The sequence below is a fragment of the Populus alba genome, chromosome 10 (assembly GCF_005239225.2).
Source record: "Populus alba chromosome 10, ASM523922v2, whole genome shotgun sequence".
Classification (NCBI taxonomy): Eukaryota; Viridiplantae; Streptophyta; class Magnoliopsida; order Malpighiales; family Salicaceae; genus Populus; species Populus alba.
This window is the reverse complement of record NC_133293.1, coordinates 17,347,013-17,370,728: the sequence shown is the minus strand read 5'-3', so window position 1 is coordinate 17,370,728 and position 23,716 is coordinate 17,347,013. Positions and strand designations below refer to the sequence as shown.

The following is a 23,716-nucleotide window of genomic DNA, read 5'->3' as shown; positions in this document are numbered from 1 at the left end:
TTAATTGAAAGCAGTAGATTAAATATATACAACTTGTAATATAACAAGAAGTTGTGTTTTCAAATATCAAAGATATCTTCTAAAAGAATTGATAAGTTCTGCAATCTTTTTTTTTTATTTTTATCAAAAAAGTTGTGCAATCTACGTCTCCGTATTACCAAGGAACTAACCTGTCATTAGTTGAAGTTATATTGAGAGGCGAAGCTTCGGTTCACAAGGAATTGTAATGAAACGGCGTCCATTTTTCATGTCACGTGCAGCTTTCTCTAGCCATTATTTCTATGCTGCGACGCGCTTTCATGATTTGCTGTTGAACCCACCAGCACTGAAACTGGACTTGAAATATCGCTAGAAGCAAGCAAACCCCCCCATCGGCCCAAACTCGAATTTATGACATTTTTATTTCTTTTTTTCTTATTTGGATTGAATGCTATTGATCCAAGTTTTCTCATATTTATTTTTGGTTCAATTATTTCTAGTTGGATAAAATAAATAAATTTTAAACAATATAGTTTTTTTTTCTTGCAAAATTTGTATAAAGATTATTTATACTGGTGCATGGGAGTTGAGGTTTGCTTGTTAGTTTTATCTTGGGCCTTTAGCCCATTTATGCAAAAAAAAAAAAATCAATTTTTATTACCACGTAACAAGTCAAAGACATCGGATTAGAACAACGACGTGTTGTCTACTCTGCCGATAAGAACTTAAGAGACCAAAAGAAGGGATTAAAAAACAAAAGAAAAGGGATAACCACCTACATGTACCGATATAGATATAAGTTACTCTAGTTTTTACATAAACACCACTCACATTACACATCAATTTTTTATTTTTCAGTTATGTTACAACACATGTTATTAGAAAGGTAAGTGATTGATATTTTTTAAAAGTATTTTTTTATAAATATATTAAAATAATATTTTTTTATTCTTAATATATAATTGTTATGAAGCTTATAAAATAAATATCATAATACAACCTTTATTTCAGTCAATTCTTTTATTCTGTATTCGAGTTTTATACCTTTTAGTTTTTTATTATTATTAATATATAATTGTTATGAAGCTTATAAAATAAATATCATAATACAACCTTTATTTTTTAAATAAATCTTATTTTATAAGAAAATGAAAAAAATATTTTATTTGGTTTTTCTTATATAATTATTATTAGAATATTGTATAACAAATATAAAAATAAAGTTTCTAACTTTACTTTGAAATTAAAGTTTAGTGTATGGTTATAAATATAAGATAATTAATTATTATTGACCATGAATATATAAAATTGGTATTTTTTATTGTCTCCTGGTATTGTATATAATATCAATCTGGCAAACACTAATTAATATATAATGTAAGTTAGGCAATTGATGTGTTTTTGTTGAGTATATAATACAGGTTATTTTTAAATAAATAAAAAACAACAAGCACAATATCTAAACATAATAAAAATCTTAAATAATTTTTATAAATATAAAACCATGTCAATCGCGAATGATTTATTAATGAGTACATATCACTGGTATTACTGATGATATTTAATTATATAATTTTATATTTTTAAATTGCATATAATGTCGAGCCTTAAATGTAAATTAAAAAACTGAGATTATTAAATATATAAAACTGTACACTAATTTATTAAGATGTGATTTATGAGGTGCAACAACAAAAAATTAAAAAGAATTTTTTAAAAAATATGTAAAAATATGGGTTAGGTTAGATATTCGATAATTACCCAGAAATATAGAAAAAAATTATGCATGCATTAATCTGCAAATATTGATCTGTTTTTAAAATTAATCGGGAAAAAACTTAAATTTTAATATATGAGAAATGATTTATTAAAAAGGGCAATAAAATACAGTACATCTTTTTCAAGAAATGTCATTTCTGTAATAGAACCCTAAACCAAGGCCTGGTATGCATTCAGATTAAAATTCGTGAGGATGTATCGGTATCCATTTTCAGCTTTAGGAGTCTGTTCATAAATATATATTTGGTTAGGGATGATAGTGCAGGCTTTGGAGTGTAATCGCACGTAACCCTGTTTTGGGGTGAAAAGTTTTCTTTTTAATAATTATTATAAGCTTAGAACACGCAGGAGTATTTGAGATTATAATGCAGGATATTTTTTAAATTAGTTTTTTATATTAAAATGTATTAAAATAAATTTTTAAATATTTTTTTTTGTTTTTTATATCAATAAATAAAAAGTTTCAGAAAATATTATAAAAAAATCAATTTAGTGCTTTTTTAAGATAAAAAATACTTTTAAAAAACTTCTAAAAACATATATAAACAGAAATTATGCCAAATATTCACCAGACAACATGCATGGTTTTTAATCGGAAAAAAACCCCTTCAATACTTTAAATATTTGTTAGCATCTCTTGCAACTTGCAAGAGGTGTAAATCACCCGTGATTTTTTTTTATTATTGTTATCAATAGATCACTATCATGCATTCCAACTAGAAACTCATTAACAAGTAAAGAGAATCTTTGAAATTATAAATAATTCTTTTTTATTATATTATACATCACGATTAGAGGGATCTTAATCGTCCATTCGATAGCAAGAGAAACAAGATGTGATCCATTTGATATATAGGTGGATCTTTTTGTGCTAAATTGTCCCCGATTAGAGGGATTGATGTTCATCTTTTTTATTTATTATTACTACTTGTAATTAAGAAGAATATTTTTCTAGAAATATCAAAGAGTGCTAAATGGAAAAGGATAGAAGACAAATGAACGGGACCCCTCCACCCCTCATGGGATGATAGACGCCTCGGTCCCTCCATTACCGAAGAGACAAGTTCCTGATTCCTATAAGGTCTAATTATTGATTTGTTCAATGTAATCATTGATGCTGGCGATAGCTTCTCCTGCCCAGCTGTTCTTGCTGGCCACCTTTCGTTTCAATTTTATTATTATTATTGAATTGTAGCTTGCAATTTGCATTGCTTAAAGACCTTTATTTCTCTAGCAATGATTTCTTTAGACAAATTAGAGTGGATTTTTGCACGCGGACAGACAATAAACTAATTTTTGCGTCTAGAAAGGAGACTTTAATGGCTGTCGATTTGTTTTTGCTGCTTCTGCAGCGTCTGGTTTTTGCCACGTTTGATTTTCCTGCTTATGGTGCGTTTGAACTGTGAATAACTATTTATGCATTTGTGTTGCTACTGCTGGAACGCGTGGTTGCTGCAACTGGAAATAGATTTGCTGGAGATTGGATATGAGATTGACGTGCAATTCTTTTTCTCAGAAGAAAGTAAAATATTAATGAGGGAGACAGGTAAAGATAAAAAAGAATCTTTTGTTAATGTGATTAAGACTGTGTTTTGTTTTAACCATAATTTATAAACGTTTGATAAACATTTTAAACACAAAATCTAAAGATGGGTCTCACTAATAATTCAGTTTTTACCGCCGGTTTTGGCAAATAATTACTGCTTTTCACTTTTGCCTACCTGATGCCGAGAGAAAGAAAAAACTAAAGAGCCCATCCAATTTCTTGTTTGCTTCCTTCTTTCAGCTCAAGCAGGAGTTTTTAATATATTTTTGGCGGCATCATCATTTGAAACACTGTTTACTGAATTAATTCGTTTGGTACTGTTCATGTGGTTAGTCCTAGATAAATTAATTAATGAATCACGTGAGTAGTGACTTTACTGTTAGTTGAACCATGTGTGACAAAAAAAAAATTAATTTTTTTTAATTTTATTTTATTTAAAAATTAGTATTTAATATTATTCAATAACACTATATAAATTTAAAAAAATCGCATAATAACGTAGCATTTAATTGCAATTTCAATTTTGTTTCTAAATATATTTTACTTAATTTTGTTGCACGTTCAAAAAACTATAAAAACTATGGTCCTTATCGGATGAATTTCATACGTTATGAAATTGTAAATAAGTTAATGGAATAATTAAAAATATTTGATATAAAATATTATTTATTTAATGATATAATAATAATAGTTAAATCTACAATATTTAAATTAAAAATTATTAATATTAATAAATATCTTTTTTATTTATTTTATAACCTCAATTTGAAAACCAAGTTTAACCCATCACATTAAATTATTTTTTATTCAACTTTAATTTTAATTATAATTTTAACCAAACATATATAAATATCAGACCAATCTTAACAAAAAATATTTTTTATAAAATAACTTTTATTAAACCACAACCTCAAAAATTACCAACACAATGCACACATATATAATAACACAATGCACACATATATAATACTCAATAACCAGATGACACATCAGAAGGCAATTTTCTATGACTTCGTAAGAAGGCAACAAATTGGTCCATGCATCGATCGCTGATAGTCTCATCTCCAAATAGTGTTGCCATCTGCTGCTTGGCATTTTCTCTATATGCGGATCCTTCCTTGTCAACAATAACCATCCTGAGTGACTCAGCTACCGAGTTCCTCGTAAACGACCCGTCCTCCTCATCTCTCGGCACTTCTATCCCAACCTTCTTCCCTTCAAAAACCCTTGCGATTAATCCTTGGTCTATAGCGAATGGCAACATGATCAAAGCAAGTCCAAAGGAGAGTGCCTCTATAACTGAGCTGTAACCGCAGTGAGTCAAAAAACCCCCAACCGATTCGTGAGCCATGATCCTTAGTTGTGGTGCCCAGCTCGTCCACACCACTCCACGTCCTTTTACTCGTTCCTCAAATCCATCTGGTAACCTGACCGAGTCATCCCGGTTCCTAAAAGCCCAAAAGAAAGGCAGACCTGATAACTCTAACCCGAGAGCCAATTCAGTTATTTCATTTTGATTCATTGTTAACTCGCTTCCAAACGCTATGTAAACCACATATCCTTGGGTTTGCTTGTCTAGCCACTCGCTGATCGTAACCCACTTTTCATCCACCCCGCCCTCGCTAAACTGAGCAGATGGTGGGAGTAGGCCTACTGGGATTACAGGCTTACAGTGAAGGTCTTCCACGAGTCTTAAGAAATCAGCCTCTAGCTCTAAGCAGCTCCTTAGGGCTATAACATCACAGCCAGCAAGCACGGATCCCCAACGAAATATATCAGTGACACCTGAACTGTTCACTTCTATTTGATCCAAAAACCGCTTAGCTTCATGGATGCGAAATGCAACTTTAGAGGGAAATGTGACCCACTTTGGAGGGACCGTGAAGTGCTGCGGTTCGGTCCTTGGATCGTCGCCGTTGAGCATTGCTGAGTATGATGGTCCGGCGAAGGATATGGTCCCTGCACCAAAAATGCTAAAGAAAACACCAGAGATCCCAAGCTTGGTTGCTATCTCAGGCAACCAGTAGGGAGCGAAATCAAAGATGATCCAATCTGGAGAAGAAGAATGTAAGAAGTGAAATAAAGAATCTTGGAGTCTGTCATAGGCTTCCTTTAGGTATGGAATTTTGTCGAAAGGCAAGTCTATGGTGGCCTCTGCGTTGTTTGGGAGATTTTCTACATGGGGTAAAGAAAGGCTCACTAAATTGATTCGTGGTGTTAAATTTGGAGGTATAGATGGTAAACGCTGGATGTTTCGTGGAGTGGATATAAAGGAGATCTTGTGACCCCTTTGAGCTATTAGCTTGGCGAGCTCTAGATATGGGATTATATGACCGAAAGCAAGCCATGGGAACATGGCTATGTGGAGCTCGCCAGGTTCATCCATTGATTCTTCCTGATCTAAATGCTTTTGTGGCTTTTGCCTCTTATCCTGTTTTCCGTGTGTGTGTGTGTGTGTGTCTATATATAGCTAGCGATGAGAGTTTTTTATTTCGAAATTGAATTATTGTTGTAATATTTTTTTATATGAAGATCGATGATTTCATTAATACCTGATATAACAATCCTCCCATCATTACGACGAGGATGATAACAATAACCACTCCATTATATTATATAGATAACGAAAAAAAACTCTTCAGAATTTTCTAATTTAAGAATGCATGTGAGAAAACTAGTTATTGCATAGACATGAAAACGAATCTAAACCATTATAAATTAATGAAAAATGAGCCATACCATTAAATTTGTTTATTTTTTATTAAATCAGATAAATATAATGTTTTACATTTTATTTGGATATTATTTTATTTTTCTAAAAAACTCTCACAATCTGTTTTATAACTTTAAAAAACAAATTAAAATTTGGGCGCGGTAATTAAAGTTCCTGACTGCTAGCTATAGGGATGGCCGGCTTGAAGCCCTGAAGACAAGGGCACGAGATTTCAGCATAAGCGCTCACCTTCCCATCGTGTAGCCCAAAAACAAAAGGCCCAAGGATACATGGGCCGCCAGAAGCCCAAAACTAAGGGGTGCCAAATTCAATATGCCCCCCTTTCTCTTCTGCAGAAAACAAAAGGTTCATTCATCTGCAGTGTAAATAATCAAGCCAATTCATTTCATTCTCCAAAAGAAGGAAAGAAAATAAATAAATAAATAAATATATTTCATATATATTTTAGATAAAACGACGTTGCTGTTCGTCGACGAACGCAACTTACAACAACGTTTATTTATGCATCTAAATGGATCATTATGGATTGGTGCACGTATGATCACTGCTTCTTTTCTTTGCAAGGCAGGATCACAATATACGAAGAGATCATTGTTGTAAGATGCTATTGACTACGAGTTGTATTAGTATTGGTAGGTTTTGAGCTGCAAGTGAATTCTGCATATTGTTTGCTGTCTATATATAACGAGTATTTGATGGTGAAGCTCGGCAGTGTTTGAGATTGTATTAAAGGTTATTTTTTAAAGTATTTTTTTATTTGAAATTATATTAAAATAATAAATATTTTTTTTATTTTTTAAAATTATTTTTAATATAAAAATAATTAAAAAAATAAAAAATAATATGACATTTTTATTTCTTTTTTTCTTATTTGGATTGAATGATATTGATCCAAGTTTTCTCATATTTATTTTTGGTTCAATTATTCGAGTTGGATAAAATAAATAAATGTTAAACAATATAGTTTTTTTTTCCTTCTAGAATTTGTATAAAGATTATTTATACTGGTGCATGGGAGTTGAGGTTTGCTTGTTAGTTTTGTCTTGGGCCTTTAGCTTATTTATGCGCAAAAAAAAAATCCGTTTATACTGCCACATAACAAGTCAAAGACATCGGATTAGAACAGCGAAGTGTTGTCTACTCTGCGGATAATACTTAAGAGACCAAAAAAAAGGATAAAAAACAGAAGAAAAGGGATGACCACCTACATGTACCGATATAGATCTAAGTTACTCCAGTTTTTACAGAAACACCACTCACATTATACGTCAGTTTTTTTTCCAGTTATGTTACGACACTTGTGATGTGATTGGAAAGGTAAGTGCTTGATATTTTTTTAAAGCATTTTTTATTTGTAAATATATTAAAATAATATTTTTTTTATTCTAGATTTGAGTTTTATTCCTTGCAGTTTTTTTAATTATTATTAATATATAATTGTTATGAAGCTTATAAAATAAATATCATAATACAACCTTTAGTTTTTAAATAAATCTTATTTTATAAGAAAATTAAAAATATTTTATTTGGTTTTTCTTATATAATTTTTATTAGAATATTATATTACAGATATAAAAATAAAGTTTCTAACTTTACTTTGAAATTAAAGTTTAGTGTATGGTTATAAATATAAGATAATTAATTATTATTAACCATGAATACATAAAATTAGTATGTTATTGTCTCCTGGTATTGTATATAATATCAATCTGGCAAATTCATATATAATGTAAGTTAGGCAATTGATGTGTTTTTGTTGAGTATATAATATAGGTCATTTTTTTTTATTAAAAAAACAACAAGCACATCTAAACATAATAAAAATCTTAAATAATTTTTATAAATATAAAACCATGTCAACCACTAATGATTTATTAATGAGTGCATATCACTGATATTACTGATGATATTTAATTATATAATTTTATATTTTTAAATTGCATACATTGTGAACCTTAAATTTAAATTAAGAAAATGAGATTATTGAATATATAAAACTGTACACTAATTTATTAAGACATGATTTATGAGGTGCAACAACAAAAAATTAAAAAAGAAAATTTTTTAAAAAAAATATGTAAAAATATGGGTTAGGATAGATATTCGATAATTACCCAGAAAGATAGAAAAAAATTATGCATGCATTAATCTGCAAATATTGATCTGTTTTAAAAATTAATCGGGAAAACACTTAAATTTTAATATATGAGAAATGATTTATTAAAAAGGGCAATAAAATACAGTACATCTTTTTCACGAAATGTCATTTCTGTAATAGAACCCTAAACCAAGGCCAAATTTAAAACCCTACCCGTTTCAGGTAAAAATCTCTCCTCCTCCTTTATAAGCTCTTGCTCTGCTAGCTGCCACCCTTCACCCCCCTCTCCTCTAGCTTCTCTTCTTGTTTCAAGTGGCAATGGATGTAATTTCTCACATATCAACATCAACTTTAAATCCCAACGCTCCGTTGTTCGTCCCGCTGTCATATCGAACGGTGGAGGATTTTTCCGACAAATGGTGGGCTCTTGTCCAATCCTCCCCTTGGTTCCGAGACTACTGGCTCCAAGAACGTTTCCATGATCCCGAAACCGAACCTCTATTCTCTGATATTTACGATCCTGTCCTCTCCGAGGATCTCGACTCTCTCTTCTTCGACGACCCAATTTACGACACCATCAAAGGTAAGAGCCCTCCCACAAATTAGAATTTGTGTTCAATAGCCTGAGTCACCGAGTCAACTCGTTAACTTGATTTTCGCTCTTTTTTCCGGGGCTGTTTGTTGCAGGAGAGGAGGTGGAGGTGAAGGGTTGCAACAAGGAATTGGTTTCGCTTGGAGTTTTGAAGTGGAAAAGGGATCAATTTGATCGTGCTCAGGCACCAAGGTATTCGGAGAAGGTACAGAAGATTGTGAATGTGAAGCTGAGTCCAAGGACGATTCAGCAACCGAGGCAGAGTTGTATGATTCGGTGAGTTTGAGGATAACCCCAGTTGGGTTGTTTTGTGTACAAGGACTGGCTTTGAACGGGGTACTAGCTGTTTTTTATCTTTTAATTTGGGTTTTTCATGTTGTTGTGTAGAAAAGAAAGTACTTTGTAAAATTGTAACTTTATTTCTGTCATAAAAAATGTTGTGAAAAACATGCGGTAATTATAAATAAATGTTGCAGTGGTTGAGAAATCAGTAAGAACACAAAATTTAACTTGGGTTGCTCCTTACAGAGAGTTGATTTGATGTAATTCTATTAGGTCCTTGGCATAATTTGGAAGGTAATTAAATCTATAAATCGCCTAGTTTTAATTAATTAATCAAAGATATTGAAATTGCATTCAAACATTAGTAATGTCTTTGATATTGCAAAAAAAAATTAAATAAACGAAGAGACAATAATTGTCAATGAATGATTTGCCTTTCAACTAGTACCTTAAAACTAATACATATTTGCTTTAGTGGGTTACCGAGGCTGACTACAAGCTAATGGAATATGCCCTTCTCTACACAGCCATAGAAAATGATTTGCCTTTCAAGGAGTACCTCTACGCATGGTGGTCTTGATCGTCCGTGTGGTGCCTTGAAGGAAAGCTGGACATCTCCATGGCAATAACTGATAATCTTTGCAATTCTTTGTACTTACACAGAGCAGATCACACATGGTGGTCTCCTTTGGCCATCCAAGTGCTTGCTTTCTTCCCGGTCACTATGACCTTAACTTAATGTCTCATTATCTTTTGGTAAAAAACAGAAGACATGTTAAAGCAGATTCTAGTTCTTTAAGAAACAAGGAAGGATATGTAAGTGGTTAACGAGAAAATTGTACATGTTCTTGATGATCTGCAAGGTTCGATTAATATCTTACTAGACGTCCTGTCACAAAGGCAAGTGACAGCTTGGGTTCAAACAGTTCATTGCTTTCGTGATTTGCTGTTGAGCCACCTGCACTGAAACTAGACTAAAAATATTTTCAGAAGCAAGCACACCCCCCAGCGGCCCAAGCTCTCGGGAATGAATACGTTCTGACAGGCCTGATAGAACTTTGGGTTCGTTTTCATGGCAACGACCTACCATGATAAGATCGTAGTCTCCCACGATTGATTGAACTATAGCAGATGAAACGCATATCTGTTAAATGAACTATGGGGTTTTTGGCCATCCTCCGTGCAAAAGACCTGTCTACCTGTCATGTGTCATCTGTGATCTTGCTCATTTTGGTAGACAAGGTCATGTTATCTTCCGGGACCTCGAGCTCAACATTTTATACCATTGTGGTAGAATAGTAGCATCCCTAAAATGGAAGCTGTTTTCCTGTTTTCCATATCAGGCCCAGACATATGGGCCTATTGTAAAGGCCCCTTTTTCTCTCTTAAAAAGCTAAAATCAAATATCATATTTACATTCATTACAGTAAAATGATTAGCATTGGAAAATATAGAGGCATGATTTTATTTTATTTCTTTCCTCGTAGGCGAGTTACATAAAAATGCATAGTTAGCTATTAATTAATTACTTTCGACAGGTTGTTGCACACGAGGGCAGCAACATATAAATCATCTTTTAAAAATAAAATGGTGCTTGCTTCCATTGTACATGTATAAGCAGAAGTAAATAGACTAGAAGGGTGAAAGACGGATAGATTAATGATGCGATTTCTTACAAATTGTCATCAATAGAGAGTTCCAATTTCTCCATTGTATTCGTTTTGCAGCTGCCATATCTAACGTGGAGGGGTTTTCTCCGACAAATGCGAGCCCTTGTCCACCATCCTTCTCTTGTTCCCGTGACCACTGTCTCCCAGAACTCCTCCATTGTTTCTATGGCTTGAAGCTTTTGTCCTGCTTAATTTGGATATAGAAAGTGGATTTCATGTCATTATATATGTTAGGCCTGGGCAAGATTTGGAAGGTAATTACTACTCTTAGTCTTAGATATTGCGAAAATTAGAGAAAGGCCCGAGAAATCACAAATGATTTGCTTTGATATGTAATAGCTAATAGGTTGTAATTTTATTATTTTATTTTTTTGCTTAGTATAGGTTATTGAAGGGGGCTAACTATATTTAATAACTTGATATGCATATTCAGACGCCCTTTACAAATCAGTACTATTCTCTCTAGAAATTGCTCCGCCATGTTGACCAGGCTGAATTGTCTTCTCTGTCAAGCCATCCATCCAGTAAAGACGAAATTAGAAAACCTTCATGGCCATAATCACATATTATAAACTTAATCTGTTGCTGAAACAGAGAGAGGAGATCACGTCATCGATTTACTTAGCAAGTTACTCCATCTCCCTCGGCTCCCCAAGTGGTCGCTGTCTTCCCAATCTTGTGAATAACTCTAATGACTTCTTCTGATGAAACATTGCCAGTCACTGTGACCTTATTGAGCTGTGTATCAATGTCGTAAGTTTCGATGTCTGCTGGTCAAAAACACCGGACATGTAAATGTTAACGCAAATTCAAGATTTTTTTTTTTTTTTTTACAAATTAAGTAGAGGGCGAAAGGGTGATCAAATTCAAGTTCATCATCAAGAGACTATATATAAATCAAGGATACCTTGGACTCAATATGGTTACCTTGTATTTTTTTGATAGCTTTCAATATCTTCTTAATACATTCATCGCAATGCAAACCCACTTTCAATTCCACCACCTATTGCCGAATTGAAGCATTAATTAAAGTCCAAAATGATTCAACAACAAGCAGGAGTAGCTAGATTAAATACTGAAAGTACTTCGATGTATTATATATATACTTACGTTAGCCATTCTTTTTGATGAAAACTGCAAGTTGGTGGAATTGGCGTGGATAGTGCACTGACCTTGTAGAGTGGCTAGACAGAGAGGAGGAAATCAAGAGGAAGAGAAATAAGGAAACAACCATTAATGTTGGCAGAGTGATACTTCAAGCATATAAATAAATGCGCAAGTTGAGAGGGGCATTGGATTCCTTACTTGATTGATGGAATTTATCACATTTTATGATAAAGCTACCTTTATTTCCATGGTGTTGACTTGAGAGGAAAGACTGTGTCCAAACATGGGGTCGGCAAAAAAGCATATTAATGCTGCCAGGTTTGATTGGGACAAATATACAAAGTTTTTCGACGCAGCACTATTCTGTTCATACCTCATTGCTTTGATTTATTAAAGCTCCAAAAGTTTCGTGATCTATATTCTATGGATTTTGTTAGCTTTATTGAGTAAATTGTGGGGAAAACACAGGTAAATTGTTGGCTTTACTTTCTGCAGTGTGTATAAGGGATCATAGTGTGCAGGTAGAAAGAACGGCCTCCAGAGCGTCTCTTTTCCTAATGCGTGTTGACATACCATACGACCTTAAGAAACTAAGATGAAAAAAAGTTGTCTTCTTTCCGGATAATTTCGTACTCCAGGGATCACAGTGCCCTGTCTCGAGACTTTCGGCCATCAATAATGGATGCCAAGATTTGACCTTTGAAGGTAGCGTTTTGTTGGAACGCGGTTGTTCCCAGAAAATTTTAATTTTTTTTTTATTAAAATTTAATACAGTTTATATTTTTTAGATTGTTTTGATGTGCTAATGTTAAAAATAATTATTTAAAATAAAAAAATATCATTAATATATATTATAATATAAAAAATTATTTAAAAAATAACCACTACTATATTGCAAAAAGTTTGCACTTGCCTTTGATACATGTTTTTTTAATTCGCTGTACTTGTGCCGGAAGCTCTCTTGAGAGGACGAGCCACGGTGATGCTAAAAACGGTGAAGTTTAGGGTATTGGGCATCTAGGAGCAAAGCAGGGGCGAAATTATATACGTAGAAAGGTGGAGGAGGGGCCATGACAGTCCCAAACATTTTTTAAATAAATCTACATTTTAATGCTAAGCTTTTGAGATTTTCTAATTACCCTTCGATCTTATGTTTTGCGTCCTTAAAATCATGTATTATCCAAAATTTATAGTTCCACCCCCGGTGCAGAGCTAAAACAAAATGGATGGATGGCCAGTGTGAAAAAGGTTACTGGGATAAACATAAATCTAAAGTAAGAAAGGGTAAAACTAGAACAGTTGAACTTTTCAAGGTCGATGAGAAAAGTTACAAGGAAAATATTATAAAAAAATCAATTTAGTGCTTTTTTAAGATAAAAAATACTTTTAAAAAACTTCTAAAAACATATATAAACAGAAATTATGCCAAATATTCATCAGAAAAAATGCATGGTTTTTAATGGAAAAAAAACCCCTTCAATCCTTTAAATATTTGTTAGCATCTCTTGCAACTTGCAAGAGGTGTAAATCACCCGTGATTTTTATTATTATTGTTATCAATAGATCACTATCATGCATTCCAACTAGAAACCCATTAAGAAGTAAAGAGAATCTTTGAAATTAGAAATAATTCTTTTTTATTATATTATACATCACGATTAGAGGGATCTTAATCGTCCATTCGATAGCAAGAGAAACAAGATGTGATCCATTTGATATATAGGTGGATCTTTTTGTGCTAAATTGTCCCCGATTAGAGGGCGGCTTTCAACCAAAGCAAATATTCGCAGCTGCTTGTTGTGCGTTTGAACTGTGAATAACTATTTATGCATTTGTGTTGCTACTGCTGGAACGCGTGGTTGCTGCTACTGGAAATGCATTTGTGAATAATTTAACTGCTAGATAATTATTTTCTTGGATGTAAAATTTTGGACCAGCTGGTATAATTTTAACTGCTATTAAATTCTGGCATGAGGGCTGGGTAGCCCACACAAGACAAAGGCTTCATGCCTGGCATGCTGTGGTACCATGCGTCACCACCCCACAGAGATGAATGCAACCAAAATGGATCTGCGCAAATCATTGCAGAACACGTGTTTGGATATGAGAATATGAAAATGATTCCAAATCAATGCAAATATGAATTTTAATCAGCATAGATTTGCTGGAGATTGGATATGAGATTGACGTGCAATTCTTTTTCTCATAAAAAAAGTAAAATATTAATGAGGGAAACCGGTAAAGATAAGAACGAATCTTTTGTTTTTTTGGATAGTTTTGTTGTTGTGATATAAAAAAAATAAGTTCAAAAAAAAAATGGTTAGATGTAGATTCTGTTTTTTTTAAAAAAATTAGTTTTTAAAAAATTAATTTATAAATTTTTTTGTGTTTATTTGTTATTAAAAAAGTTAAAGAAACACGTTTAAAATGATTCCAAATTAATGAAAATATGAATTCTAATCAGCATAGATTTGCTGGAGATTGGATATGAGATTGACGTGCAATTCTTTTTCTCAGAAGAAAGTAAAATATTAATGAGGGTGACAGGTAAAGATAAGAAAAAATCTTTTGTTTTTGAGGTAGTTTTACTGATTATAATTTTAAAAAAATAAATTTAAAAGAATATGGTTAGATATAATTAGTTATATTTAAATATATGTTGGTAAAAATAAGTTTATATACAGTAAAAAATATAAATAAAATATTTGGTTGTAACTACTTTTTAAAAATATTTTTTTATTTAGAAATGCATTAAAATATTTTTTTAAAAAAAATTATTTTTAATACCAACGCATCAAAATAATCTGAAAATATAAAAAAAAAAATAAAGTAAAGAAAATTTTTTTTTTGAAATTTTTAAAAAAAAAATGCTTTAATTTTTTGTAAATAAAATTAAAGTAAATAAAATTTTTAATACCAGTGCATTAAAATGATATTAAATTTTAAAACACAAAACAAATAAAATTTTACGAAATTCGATAAAAAAAAAACATATAAAAACTATTTTATAAAAACTCCATTTCAAACTTAATTTTTTAATAAATTTTATAATATATAAAATATAATTTAATATATTATCAAACATTTTAACTATATTTTTTAAATCACAAAAGCAAAAGTTAAGAATAGACAAACACATCCTTACGCGTGAAAAAGAAGTCCTTCCTACGAGCTATGGTCCCTCTCTTCGAAAGATACCAGACAATTATTGATTGGACTTCAATGTAATGCTCCCCCCTGCTTGCCAGCCAGCTATGCCTGCCGACGATCTTGGCTTTCAATTTTCCATTACTTTTGCGTTTTAGGAAGTTCCACTTCTTTCTTAATAATTAAAAAAGTATATATTTAGCTATAAAAGAGCACAAAAATTTCTTGAAAAAAAAGGCACTCCAGAGTTTAAACTTACAGACTTAAAAAAAAAAAAAACAACCGAGTCAAAAACCAGATGACACGTCAGAAGGCAATTTTCTATGACTTCGTAAGAAGGCAACAAATTGGTCCATGCATCGATCGCTGATAGTCTCATCTCCAAATAGTGTTGCCATCTGCTGCTTGGCATTTTCTCTATATGCGGATCCTTCCTTGTCAACAACAACCATCCTGAGTGACTCGGCTACCGAGTTCCTCGTAAACGACCCGTCCTCCTCATCTCTCGGCACTTCTATCCCAACCTTCTTCCCTTCAAAAACCCTTGCGATTAATCCTTGGTCTATAGCGAATGGCAACATGATCAAAGCAAGTCCAAAGGAGAGTGCCTCTATAACTGAGCTGTAACCGCAGTGAGTCAAAAAACCCCCAACCGATTCGTGAGCCATGATCCTTAGTTGTGGTGCCCAGCTCGTCCACACCACTCCACGTCCTTTTACTCGTTCCTCAAATCCATCTGGTAACCTGACCGAGTCATCCCGGTTCCTAAAAGCCCAAAAGAAAGGCAGACCTGATAACTCCAACCCGAGAGCCAATTCAGTTATTTCATTTTGATTCATTGTTAACTCGCTTCCAAACGCTATGTAAACCACAGATCCTTGGGTTTGCTTGTCTAGCCACTCCCTGATCGTAACCCACTTTTCCTCCACCCCGCCCTCGCTAAACTGAGCTGATGGTGGCAGTAGGCCTACTGGGATTACAGGCTTACAGTGAAGGTCTTCCACGAGTCTTAAGAAATCAGCCTCTAGCTCTAAGCAGCTCCTTACGGCTATAACATCGCAGCCAGCAAGCACGGATCCCGAACGAAAGCTATCACTGACACCTGAACTGTTCACTTCTGTGTGATCAAAAAACCGCTTAGCTTCATGGATGCGAAATGCCACTTTGGAGGGAAATGGGATCCACTTTGGAGGGACCGTGAAGTGCTGCGGTTCGGTCCTTGGATCGTCGCCGTTGAGTATGGCTGTATATGATGATCCAAAGAAGGATATGGTCCATGCACCAACAATGCTAAAGAAAACACTAGAGATCCCAAGCTTGGTTGCTATCTCAGGCAACCAGTAGGGAGCGAAATCAAAGATGATCCAGTCTGGAGAAGAAGAATTTAAGAAGTGAAATAGAGAATCTTGGAGTCTGTCATAGGCTTCCTTTAGGTATGGAATTTTGTCGAAAGGCAAGTCTGCGGTGGCCTCTGCGTTGTTTGGGAGATTTTCTACATGGGGTAAAGCAAGGCTCACGAAATTCATTCGTGGTGTTAAATTTGGAGGTATAGATGGTAAACGCTGGATGTTTCGTGGAGTAGATATAAAGGAGATCTTGTGACCCCTTTGAGCTATTAGCTTGGCGAGCTCTAGATATGGGATTATATGACCGAAAGCAAGCCATGGGAACATGGCTATGTGGAGCTCGCCAGGTTCATCCATTGATTCTTCCTGATCTAAATGCTTTTGTGGCTTTTGCTTCTTTTCCTGTTTTCCATGTATATATATATATATATATATAATATATATATATTATATATATATATATATATATATATATATATATATATATATATAGCTAGCGATCGATGAGAGTTTTTTATTTCGAAAATGAATTATTATTGTAATGTTTTTTTATATGAAGATCGGTGATTTCATTAATACCTGATATAACAATCCTTCCATAATGACGACGAGGACGATAACAACAACCACTCCATTATATTATATGGATAAGGAAAAAAACTCTTCAAAATTCTCTAATTTAAGAATGCATATGCGAAAACTGGTTATTGCGTGGACATGAAAACGAATCTAAACCATTATAAATTAATGAAAAATGAGCCATACTATTAAATTTATTTATTTGTTATTAAATCAGGTAAATATAATGTCTTACATTTTATTTTTCTAAAAAATTCTCACAATCTGTTTTATAACTTTAAAAAACAAATTAAAATTTGGGCGCGGTAATTAAAGTTCCAGACCGCTAGCTATAGGGATGGCCGGCTTGAAGCCCTGAAGACAAGGGCACAAGATTTCAGCATAAGCGCTCAGCTTCCCATCGTGTAGCCCAAAAACAAAAGGCCCAAGGATAGTCTGTACATGGGCCGCCAGAAGCCCAAAACTAAGGGGTGCCAAGTTCAAAATACCCCCTTTTCTCTTCTGCAGAAAACAAAAGGTTCATTCATCTGCAGTGTAAATAATCAAGCCAATTCATTTCATTCTCCAAAAGAAGGAAAGAAAATAAATAAATAAATATTTCATATATATTTTAGATAAAACAACGTCGCCGTTCGTCGACGAGCGTAACTTACAGCAACGGTTAATTATGCAACTAAATGGGTCATTATGGATTGTTGCACGAATGATCACTGACCCTTTTCTTTGCAGGGCAGGATCACAAGATACGAAGGGATCGTCGTTGTAAGATGCTATTGACTACGAGTTATATTAGTGGTGGTAGGTTTTTGAGCCGCAAGTGAATTCTGTATATTGTTTGCTGTCTATATATAAACAACGAGTATTTGATAGTGAAGCTGGGTCCGTAGTGTTTTGATATTTTATTAGCAGTTATTTTTTATTTAAAATTATATTAAAATAATAAATATTTTTTTATTTTTTAAAAGTTATTCTTAACATCAAAACATTCTAAAAAGTTAAAAAAATATAAGTTTTTTTAAAAAAATAAAAACTTTTAAAAGTAATTTTTTTACTGCAAAAACACACCAGCATTCCAAATTCAATACTATTTTTTTTTTATTATTTTTGACTTTCTAAAAGCAATTCAAATACCTAACTAGCTGGGGTATTTTGATCTTTCTGCGAGGGTTTATTGGACATTAACAAATCATGAGGTGCATATGTCTTCTTGCATTATGCATGGTGAAGCCACCTTGATATCTTTGAAATTAAAATTTGTTATTGTACATGTTTTGATTTGTTATTTATTGATTTTTTTAAAAATTTTATTTCTGTCATTATTTTAATTTGATATTAATGTCAAATCTAGTTTTTATTTTTTTTATATTTTTTATTTGTTTACTAATTAATTTTTGTTTTTAATTTCATCCCTAAACATTTAATTTAAATTTATTTTTATATCAAAGATGATCCTTATTTTTTTTATTGTTGTGTTGTTTTGTTTTGAATGCTTTTTATTGTATTTCGATTCCAATTTAATCCCTTGATATATTTTTTTTGATAAATTTTTTCATTGGTTTTTCATTTTTATGAGGTTGGCTATGACCTTATGGCCAGGTCATGAGTTTCATTGGCATTTTTTTTAGATCCATTTCTAATTTTGATTTAGTTTCAATTTTATCCTTTAAAATTTAATTTTTTATATATTGGTATTTATGCTTCCTTTTTTTAACTTTCCTTGTCATGGGGTTAACTTGATCCCAGGTTAACTTGATTTTATTTTTTATTAATATTTTATTTGAGTTTAATCGCTAAACATTTTTTTGTTGAGAATTTTGCTTTGTAATTTTTAAAATCTGCTTTTTATATGGTCGATCTCAGTCTTTTAATCAAGGTTACGAGTTTTAAAAGTTAACATAGATTGATTTTGATTTTTTTTTTTCAAAAAATCTCAATTTCATCTCTTATCTTTCATCATATAATTTTTGCTGGAATTAATCTTTGTGCTTATTTTTTTTTGCTTTCCTCTTTATGTTTGTCTCATGATTTTTAGGGTTAGTGAATTAATCTAAATTTATGTATTTTTTTAATATATATATATTATTCAATATTGGTTATTTTACCTTTGAGCTTTTAGCTTTATAGTTTGATTTTATTAAGGGGCTCTTGAAAAAAAAAACTTTTGTTGACACGTATAATGGTTTGATTTAGCATGCTACGGAGCACACACAAACCAAGGGCTTGATGTCTGGCATACTGCATTTCTTATCCAAAATGGATGATTTGCGACAGCTTTGGCTCACGATTAGAGACAGGCATAGAGAAGAAGGAAATAAAATTTATTGAATCTTAAAATTATATAGTCTTAAGTTATCAAAAAAAATAATTAAAAAAAATTCTCATCCTCAATAAATTTGTTCTCAGTCAGTTCAGAAAAATAAACTAAACACTTATATTTATACCAGTTGTATAAAAAAACCCTTATTAAAAGTTCCATATGTAATAGAATTTAACTAGCATTATAATGCATAAACTAAATAAATAAAAAAAATCAAATAACTAAGAAAAAAAAAAAAAATCAAATAACTTTTAAATCTAACTTGAGCTTGGTCTTGATCTTCGTCGGTGTTGGCTTGCTGACAACATGCTTATGAGATCTTAGTTTGATTGAATAATTGGATTATAGGTTATGCCTTTTTTAACTCATTTTATTTTATTATTCTTTTATGCTGAAATTCGTGGATATGGTTCATGAATGATCTGCTGGATATTCCACTTCAGCTGCCAGCCTGCCACCCTCCAATGATTACTGAATTCCTAACGACTCTGCTCTGCGCAGAGAATAAAAAGCTTATTTGATGCTGCGAAGTTTTTTTTTTTTTTAGTAATTGTGGGCCTCTTAATAATTATAAGTATATTTTAACTAATCTTTTAAGATATTGAAATTAATAATTATATATCTTAAAAATTTTAAAATTAACATTCAAATTAATAATTTTTTTTAAAAAATAAAAACCAAATTAAATATTTTAAATTTCTAAAATTAACAATTATATAAATATTTATTTCTCTAAAAAATTATAATATTTAAATTAATAATTTTTTAAAAAATAAATTTAAAACATGAATAATTTAACTATAGCACTTCAAGTTGCAGGTAGCTATTCCTTTGAAGCATAGATGTCACTTCTCATGAAATAGTTGAGTAGGGCATGCCAATAATGCCATCGCTCGTCATTAAATTTCCTGGTGAATGACCACCCACCAGAGATTATTGCAGCCAAAAATGGATCTGCGCAAATCATTGCAGAACACGTGTTTAGGCTTTCTTTCGGTGACTAATCGGTGAGAAATTTCCTCTAACTTTCTGTGAACCTTACTATTTATTTTCCAGATAAAGTTATGTGATAAACAGAAGGGGAAATTTTCAAATATCGGTGGATCTTTCAGTGTTAAAATGTTCAAAATGAAAATATCAAATTTAATTAGCATAAATTTGCTGGAAATTAGAAATGAGATTAATGTGCAATTCCTTTTTTCAGAAGAAAGTAGAATATTAGCGAGGGGGACAGGTGAAAACCAAAAGGAATCTTAGCCATGGTCCTCCTTCCTATGGGCCATGGCCCCTCTCTTCGAACATATCTTAGCTACAACAGGACGGCAGGACCTGCATGCCTGCCGACAATCATGGCTTTCAATTTTGTTGTACCTTTGTGTTTTTGGAAGTTCCAGTTTTTTTTTAAAAAATAATTAATAAAGTAAATATCTAGATATAATATAATACATAAATTTCTCGAAACAAATTTTAGTTTCACTCAATAACCTACAGACTTTTTTTCTTAAAACCTTGTCGAGAACCAGATGACACACTAGCATTGGCGCGTGTCAGTTTGGCGCGTGCGTGGGCAGGTCATTGTCAATCACTGCTGGCAATTTTCTATGACTTCGTAAGAAGGCAACAAATTGGTCCATGCATCGATCGCTGATAGTCTCATCTCCAAATAGTGTTGCCATCTGCTGCTTGGCATTTTCTCTATATGCGGATCCTTCCTTGTCAACAACAACCATCCTGAGTGACTCAGCTACCGAGTTCCTCGTAAACGACCCGTCCTCCTCATCTCTCGGCACTTCTATCCCAACCTTCTTCTCTTCAAAAACCCTTGCGATTAATCCTTGGTCTATAGCGAATGGCAACATGATCAAAGCAAGTCCAAAGGAGAGTGCCTCTATAACTGAGCTGTAACCGCAGTGAGTCAAAAAAACCCCAACCGATTCGTGAGCCATGATCCTTAGTTGTGGTGCCCAGCTCGTCCACACCACTCCACGTCCTTTTACTCGTTCCTCAAATCCATCTGGTAACCTGACCGAGTCATCCCGGTTCCTAAAAGCCCAAAAGAAAGGCAGACCTGATAACTCTAACCCGAGAGCCAATTCAGTTATTTCATTTTGATTCATTGTTAACTCGCTTCCAAACGCTATGTAAACCACAGATCCTTGGGTTTGCTTGTCTAGCCACTCCCTGATCGTAACCCACTTTTCATCCACCCCGCCCTCGCTAAACTGAGCAGATGATGGCAGTAGGCCTACTGGGATTACAGGCTTACAGTGAAGGTCTTCCACGAGTCTTAAGAAATCAGCCTCTAGCTCTAAGCAGCTCCTTATGGCTATAACATCGCAGCCAGCAAGCACGGATCCCAAACGAAATATATCAGTGACACCTGAACTGTTCACTTCTATGTGATCAAAAAACCGCTTAGCTTCATGGATGCGAAATGCCACTTTGGAGGGAAATGTGACCCACTTTGGAGGGACCGTGAAGTGCTGCGGTTCGGTCCTTGGATCGTCGCCGTTGAGCATTGCTGAGTATGATGGTCCGGCGAAGGATATGGTCCATGCACCAAAAATGCTAAAGAGAACACCAGAGATCCCAAGCTTGGTCGCTATCTCAGGCAACCAGTAGGGAGCGAAATCAAAGATGATCCAGTCTGGAGAAGAAGAATGTAAGAAGTGAAATAGAGAATCTTGGAGCCTGTCATAGGCTTCCTTTAGGTATGGAATTTTGTCGAAAGGCAAGTCTGCGGTGGCCTCTGCGTTGTTTGGGAGATTTTCTACATGGGGTAAAGCAAGGCTCACGAAATTCATTCGTGGTGTTAAATTTGGAGGTATAGATGGTAAACGCTGGATGTTTCGTGGAGTAGATATAAAGGAGATCTTGTGACCCCTTTGAGCTATTAGCTTGGCGAGCTCTAGAAATGGGATTATATGACCGAAAGCAAGCCATGGGAACATGGCTATGTGGAGCTCGCCAGGTTCATCCATTGATTCTTCCTGATCTAAATGCTTTTGTGGCTTTTGCTTCTTATCCTGTTTTCCATGCGTATATATACTTAGCTAGCACCCGCCAGTTGACTTTTTTTATTTTTATAAAAACTATTAAAAAGATATTAAATTTAAGAGTATTGGATAGGACTGTAATACCAAACCTAAAAACATTGAGTCTACTACATCACATAATATTAATAATAATATTTAATTTGTTTGTCTAAATTTAATAATTTTTAATCTTTTAAAAAATTTATGTTTTTCTTTGATAATAATAATATATTTTTTTAATTTATTAGTGATAATAATAATAATAATAATTTTACCTATCAAATAAAATCTATATGGTTGTTTTTTCAATATTGATAATAGTTTTTTTAAAAATTTATTAATTATTTTATTAATAATATTAATTATAATAAAATAATATTTATAATAAAAATAATAATATTTGAAAATCTAAGACTTGCGAACCTTGAGTTCTGACACCAAACCCCGAAGCTCTAGTTCCAGCAGGGTTTTAGCGCCCAAATGATTTAGATCTGCTTTCATGTCATACCCAAGTAACTTGGATGAGACACCCCTTTCCAGCCCCAAGTTTCTTGGGTCTAGAAGAGAATGTCTAACCCAGGTTAGTAACAATAATAACAACAACAATAATAATAATTGATTTTATTATTTAAATTATTTTTATGTTTTTTCAACAGTAATAACATTTTTCATATATATATATATATATTTATTTTAAAGCATTCCCCAAATTATAGTTAGTTAGATTGGAGGACAACAATTATCAATGAATAATTTGACAACCTATAGCACGAGTAACATTTATTTTAAAACAAAAATAATTATTCTTAGTTTGATTTAGTTTTTACATGGAAAAATTAGCCAAACTAAAATTATTATTTTTTAAAATTTAAAACCGACATTGATTTAAATTGACTAATTTCATTTCAGTTCAGTTTGGTTTTTGTTATTCAAAAATTAGTGAAATTCAAAAATAAATCCTGTTTCTACTGTTTAAGAACTTGTTCCAGGAGAAATGATTGAATTCTGTTTATAATACAAGCAAAATCAAAGTTGCAGATTACACCGAATTTTGCACTATTTTATTTATCATGTTTTTCTGACCAAAAAGTAATATTGAAGTCCAGTAAAAAAAAAAAACATTTTGTGAGCTATAAAAAAATACCAGTTATTAGAAAAAAGAAGAAGCTGACACCGAATTTTGCACTGTCATGTAACGGCATTTCGGAGAGCGGAAGAAAATGCCCGCTCCCATCAAATATCCGGTCCGCAACGTTTGCGGTGGCATCCAACGTAATTTTTACTACCATATAAATGCAAAGAAACACTGAAATGTTGGAGATCAAGAGCTTGATTATATATATATAATCCTTATTTTAGACTCAAATCTAATTATAATCATTCTCATAGCATCTCAAATCTATAAATTTATTTTAATAAAATCCCAAGATCTCGTATATTTCACAATCGAATCTTTTTAATTTTTTTTAAATATTTTAAATCTATTTCTGCACCAAAACATATTG

At 32.7% G+C, this 23,716-nt stretch overlaps 5 protein-coding genes across 5 annotated transcripts; 1 reads left to right on the top strand and 4 right to left on the bottom strand.

Annotated features, from left to right (window-relative positions):
- Nucleotides 1-4,167: 4,167 nt before the first annotated feature.
- LOC118043172 (putative UDP-rhamnose:rhamnosyltransferase 1) lies at nt 4,168-5,757 on the bottom strand. Its single transcript, XM_035051044.2, has one exon. It carries the CDS (start codon nt 5,688-5,690, stop codon nt 4,275-4,277), a length of 1,416 nt encoding a protein of 471 aa, XP_034906935.1. The 5' UTR covers nt 5,691-5,757; the 3' UTR covers nt 4,168-4,274.
- Nucleotides 5,758-8,398: 2,641 nt separating this feature from the next.
- LOC118043174 (protein EARLY RESPONSIVE TO DEHYDRATION 15) lies at nt 8,399-9,215 on the top strand. The gene is made up of 2 exons (XM_035051047.2): nt 8,399-8,719; nt 8,824-9,215. The coding sequence occupies exons 1-2, from the start codon at nt 8,455-8,457 to the stop codon at nt 9,006-9,008; spliced, it is 450 nt and encodes a 149-aa protein (XP_034906938.1). The 5' UTR covers nt 8,399-8,454; the 3' UTR covers nt 9,009-9,215.
- Nucleotides 9,216-10,649: 1,434 nt separating this feature from the next.
- LOC118043175 (copper transport protein ATX1-like) lies at nt 10,650-11,968 on the bottom strand. Its single transcript, XM_035051048.2, has 3 exons — nt 11,791-11,968; nt 11,608-11,683; nt 10,650-11,447 (listed from the first exon to the last, which is right to left on the bottom strand). The coding sequence occupies exons 1-3, from the start codon at nt 11,797-11,799 to the stop codon at nt 11,302-11,304; spliced, it is 231 nt and encodes a 76-aa protein (XP_034906939.1). The 5' UTR covers nt 11,800-11,968; the 3' UTR covers nt 10,650-11,301.
- Nucleotides 11,969-15,155: 3,187 nt separating this feature from the next.
- Nucleotides 15,156-16,710, bottom strand: LOC118043173 (putative UDP-rhamnose:rhamnosyltransferase 1). The gene has a single exon (XM_035051045.2). The coding sequence runs from the start codon at nt 16,635-16,637 to the stop codon at nt 15,222-15,224; it is 1,416 nt and encodes a 471-aa protein (XP_034906936.1). The 5' UTR covers nt 16,638-16,710; the 3' UTR covers nt 15,156-15,221.
- Nucleotides 16,711-20,588: 3,878 nt separating this feature from the next.
- On the bottom strand, nt 20,589-22,279 carry LOC118043171 (putative UDP-rhamnose:rhamnosyltransferase 1). Its single transcript, XM_035051043.2, has one exon. The coding sequence runs from the start codon at nt 22,155-22,157 to the stop codon at nt 20,724-20,726; it is 1,434 nt and encodes a 477-aa protein (XP_034906934.1). The 5' UTR covers nt 22,158-22,279; the 3' UTR covers nt 20,589-20,723.
- Nucleotides 22,280-23,716: the final 1,437 nt, after the last annotated feature.

What these genes read in the sequence shown, in the direction of transcription:
- LOC118043173 (XM_035051045.2), bottom strand. Translation starts at nt 16,637, where the DNA reads ATGGATGAACCTGGCGAGCTCCACATAGCCATGTTCCCATGGCTTGCT.
- LOC118043171 (XM_035051043.2), bottom strand. Translation starts at nt 22,157, where the DNA reads ATGGATGAACCTGGCGAGCTCCACATAGCCATGTTCCCATGGCTTGCT.
- LOC118043175 (XM_035051048.2), bottom strand. An exon ending in AGCTATCAAAAAAATACAAG is followed by an intron (nt 11,448 to 11,607) that starts GTAACCATATTG and finishes TTTGACCAGCAG; the next exon opens with ACATCGAAACTTACGACATT.
- LOC118043172 (XM_035051044.2), bottom strand. Translation starts at nt 5,690, where the DNA reads ATGGATGAACCTGGCGAGCTCCACATAGCCATGTTCCCATGGCTTGCT.
- LOC118043174 (XM_035051047.2), top strand. Translation starts at nt 8,455, where the DNA reads ATGGATGTAATTTCTCACATATCAACATCAACTTTAAATCCCAACGCT. An exon ending in AATTTACGACACCATCAAAG is followed by an intron (nt 8,720 to 8,823) that starts GTAAGAGCCCTC and finishes TGTTTGTTGCAG; the next exon opens with GAGAGGAGGTGGAGGTGAAG.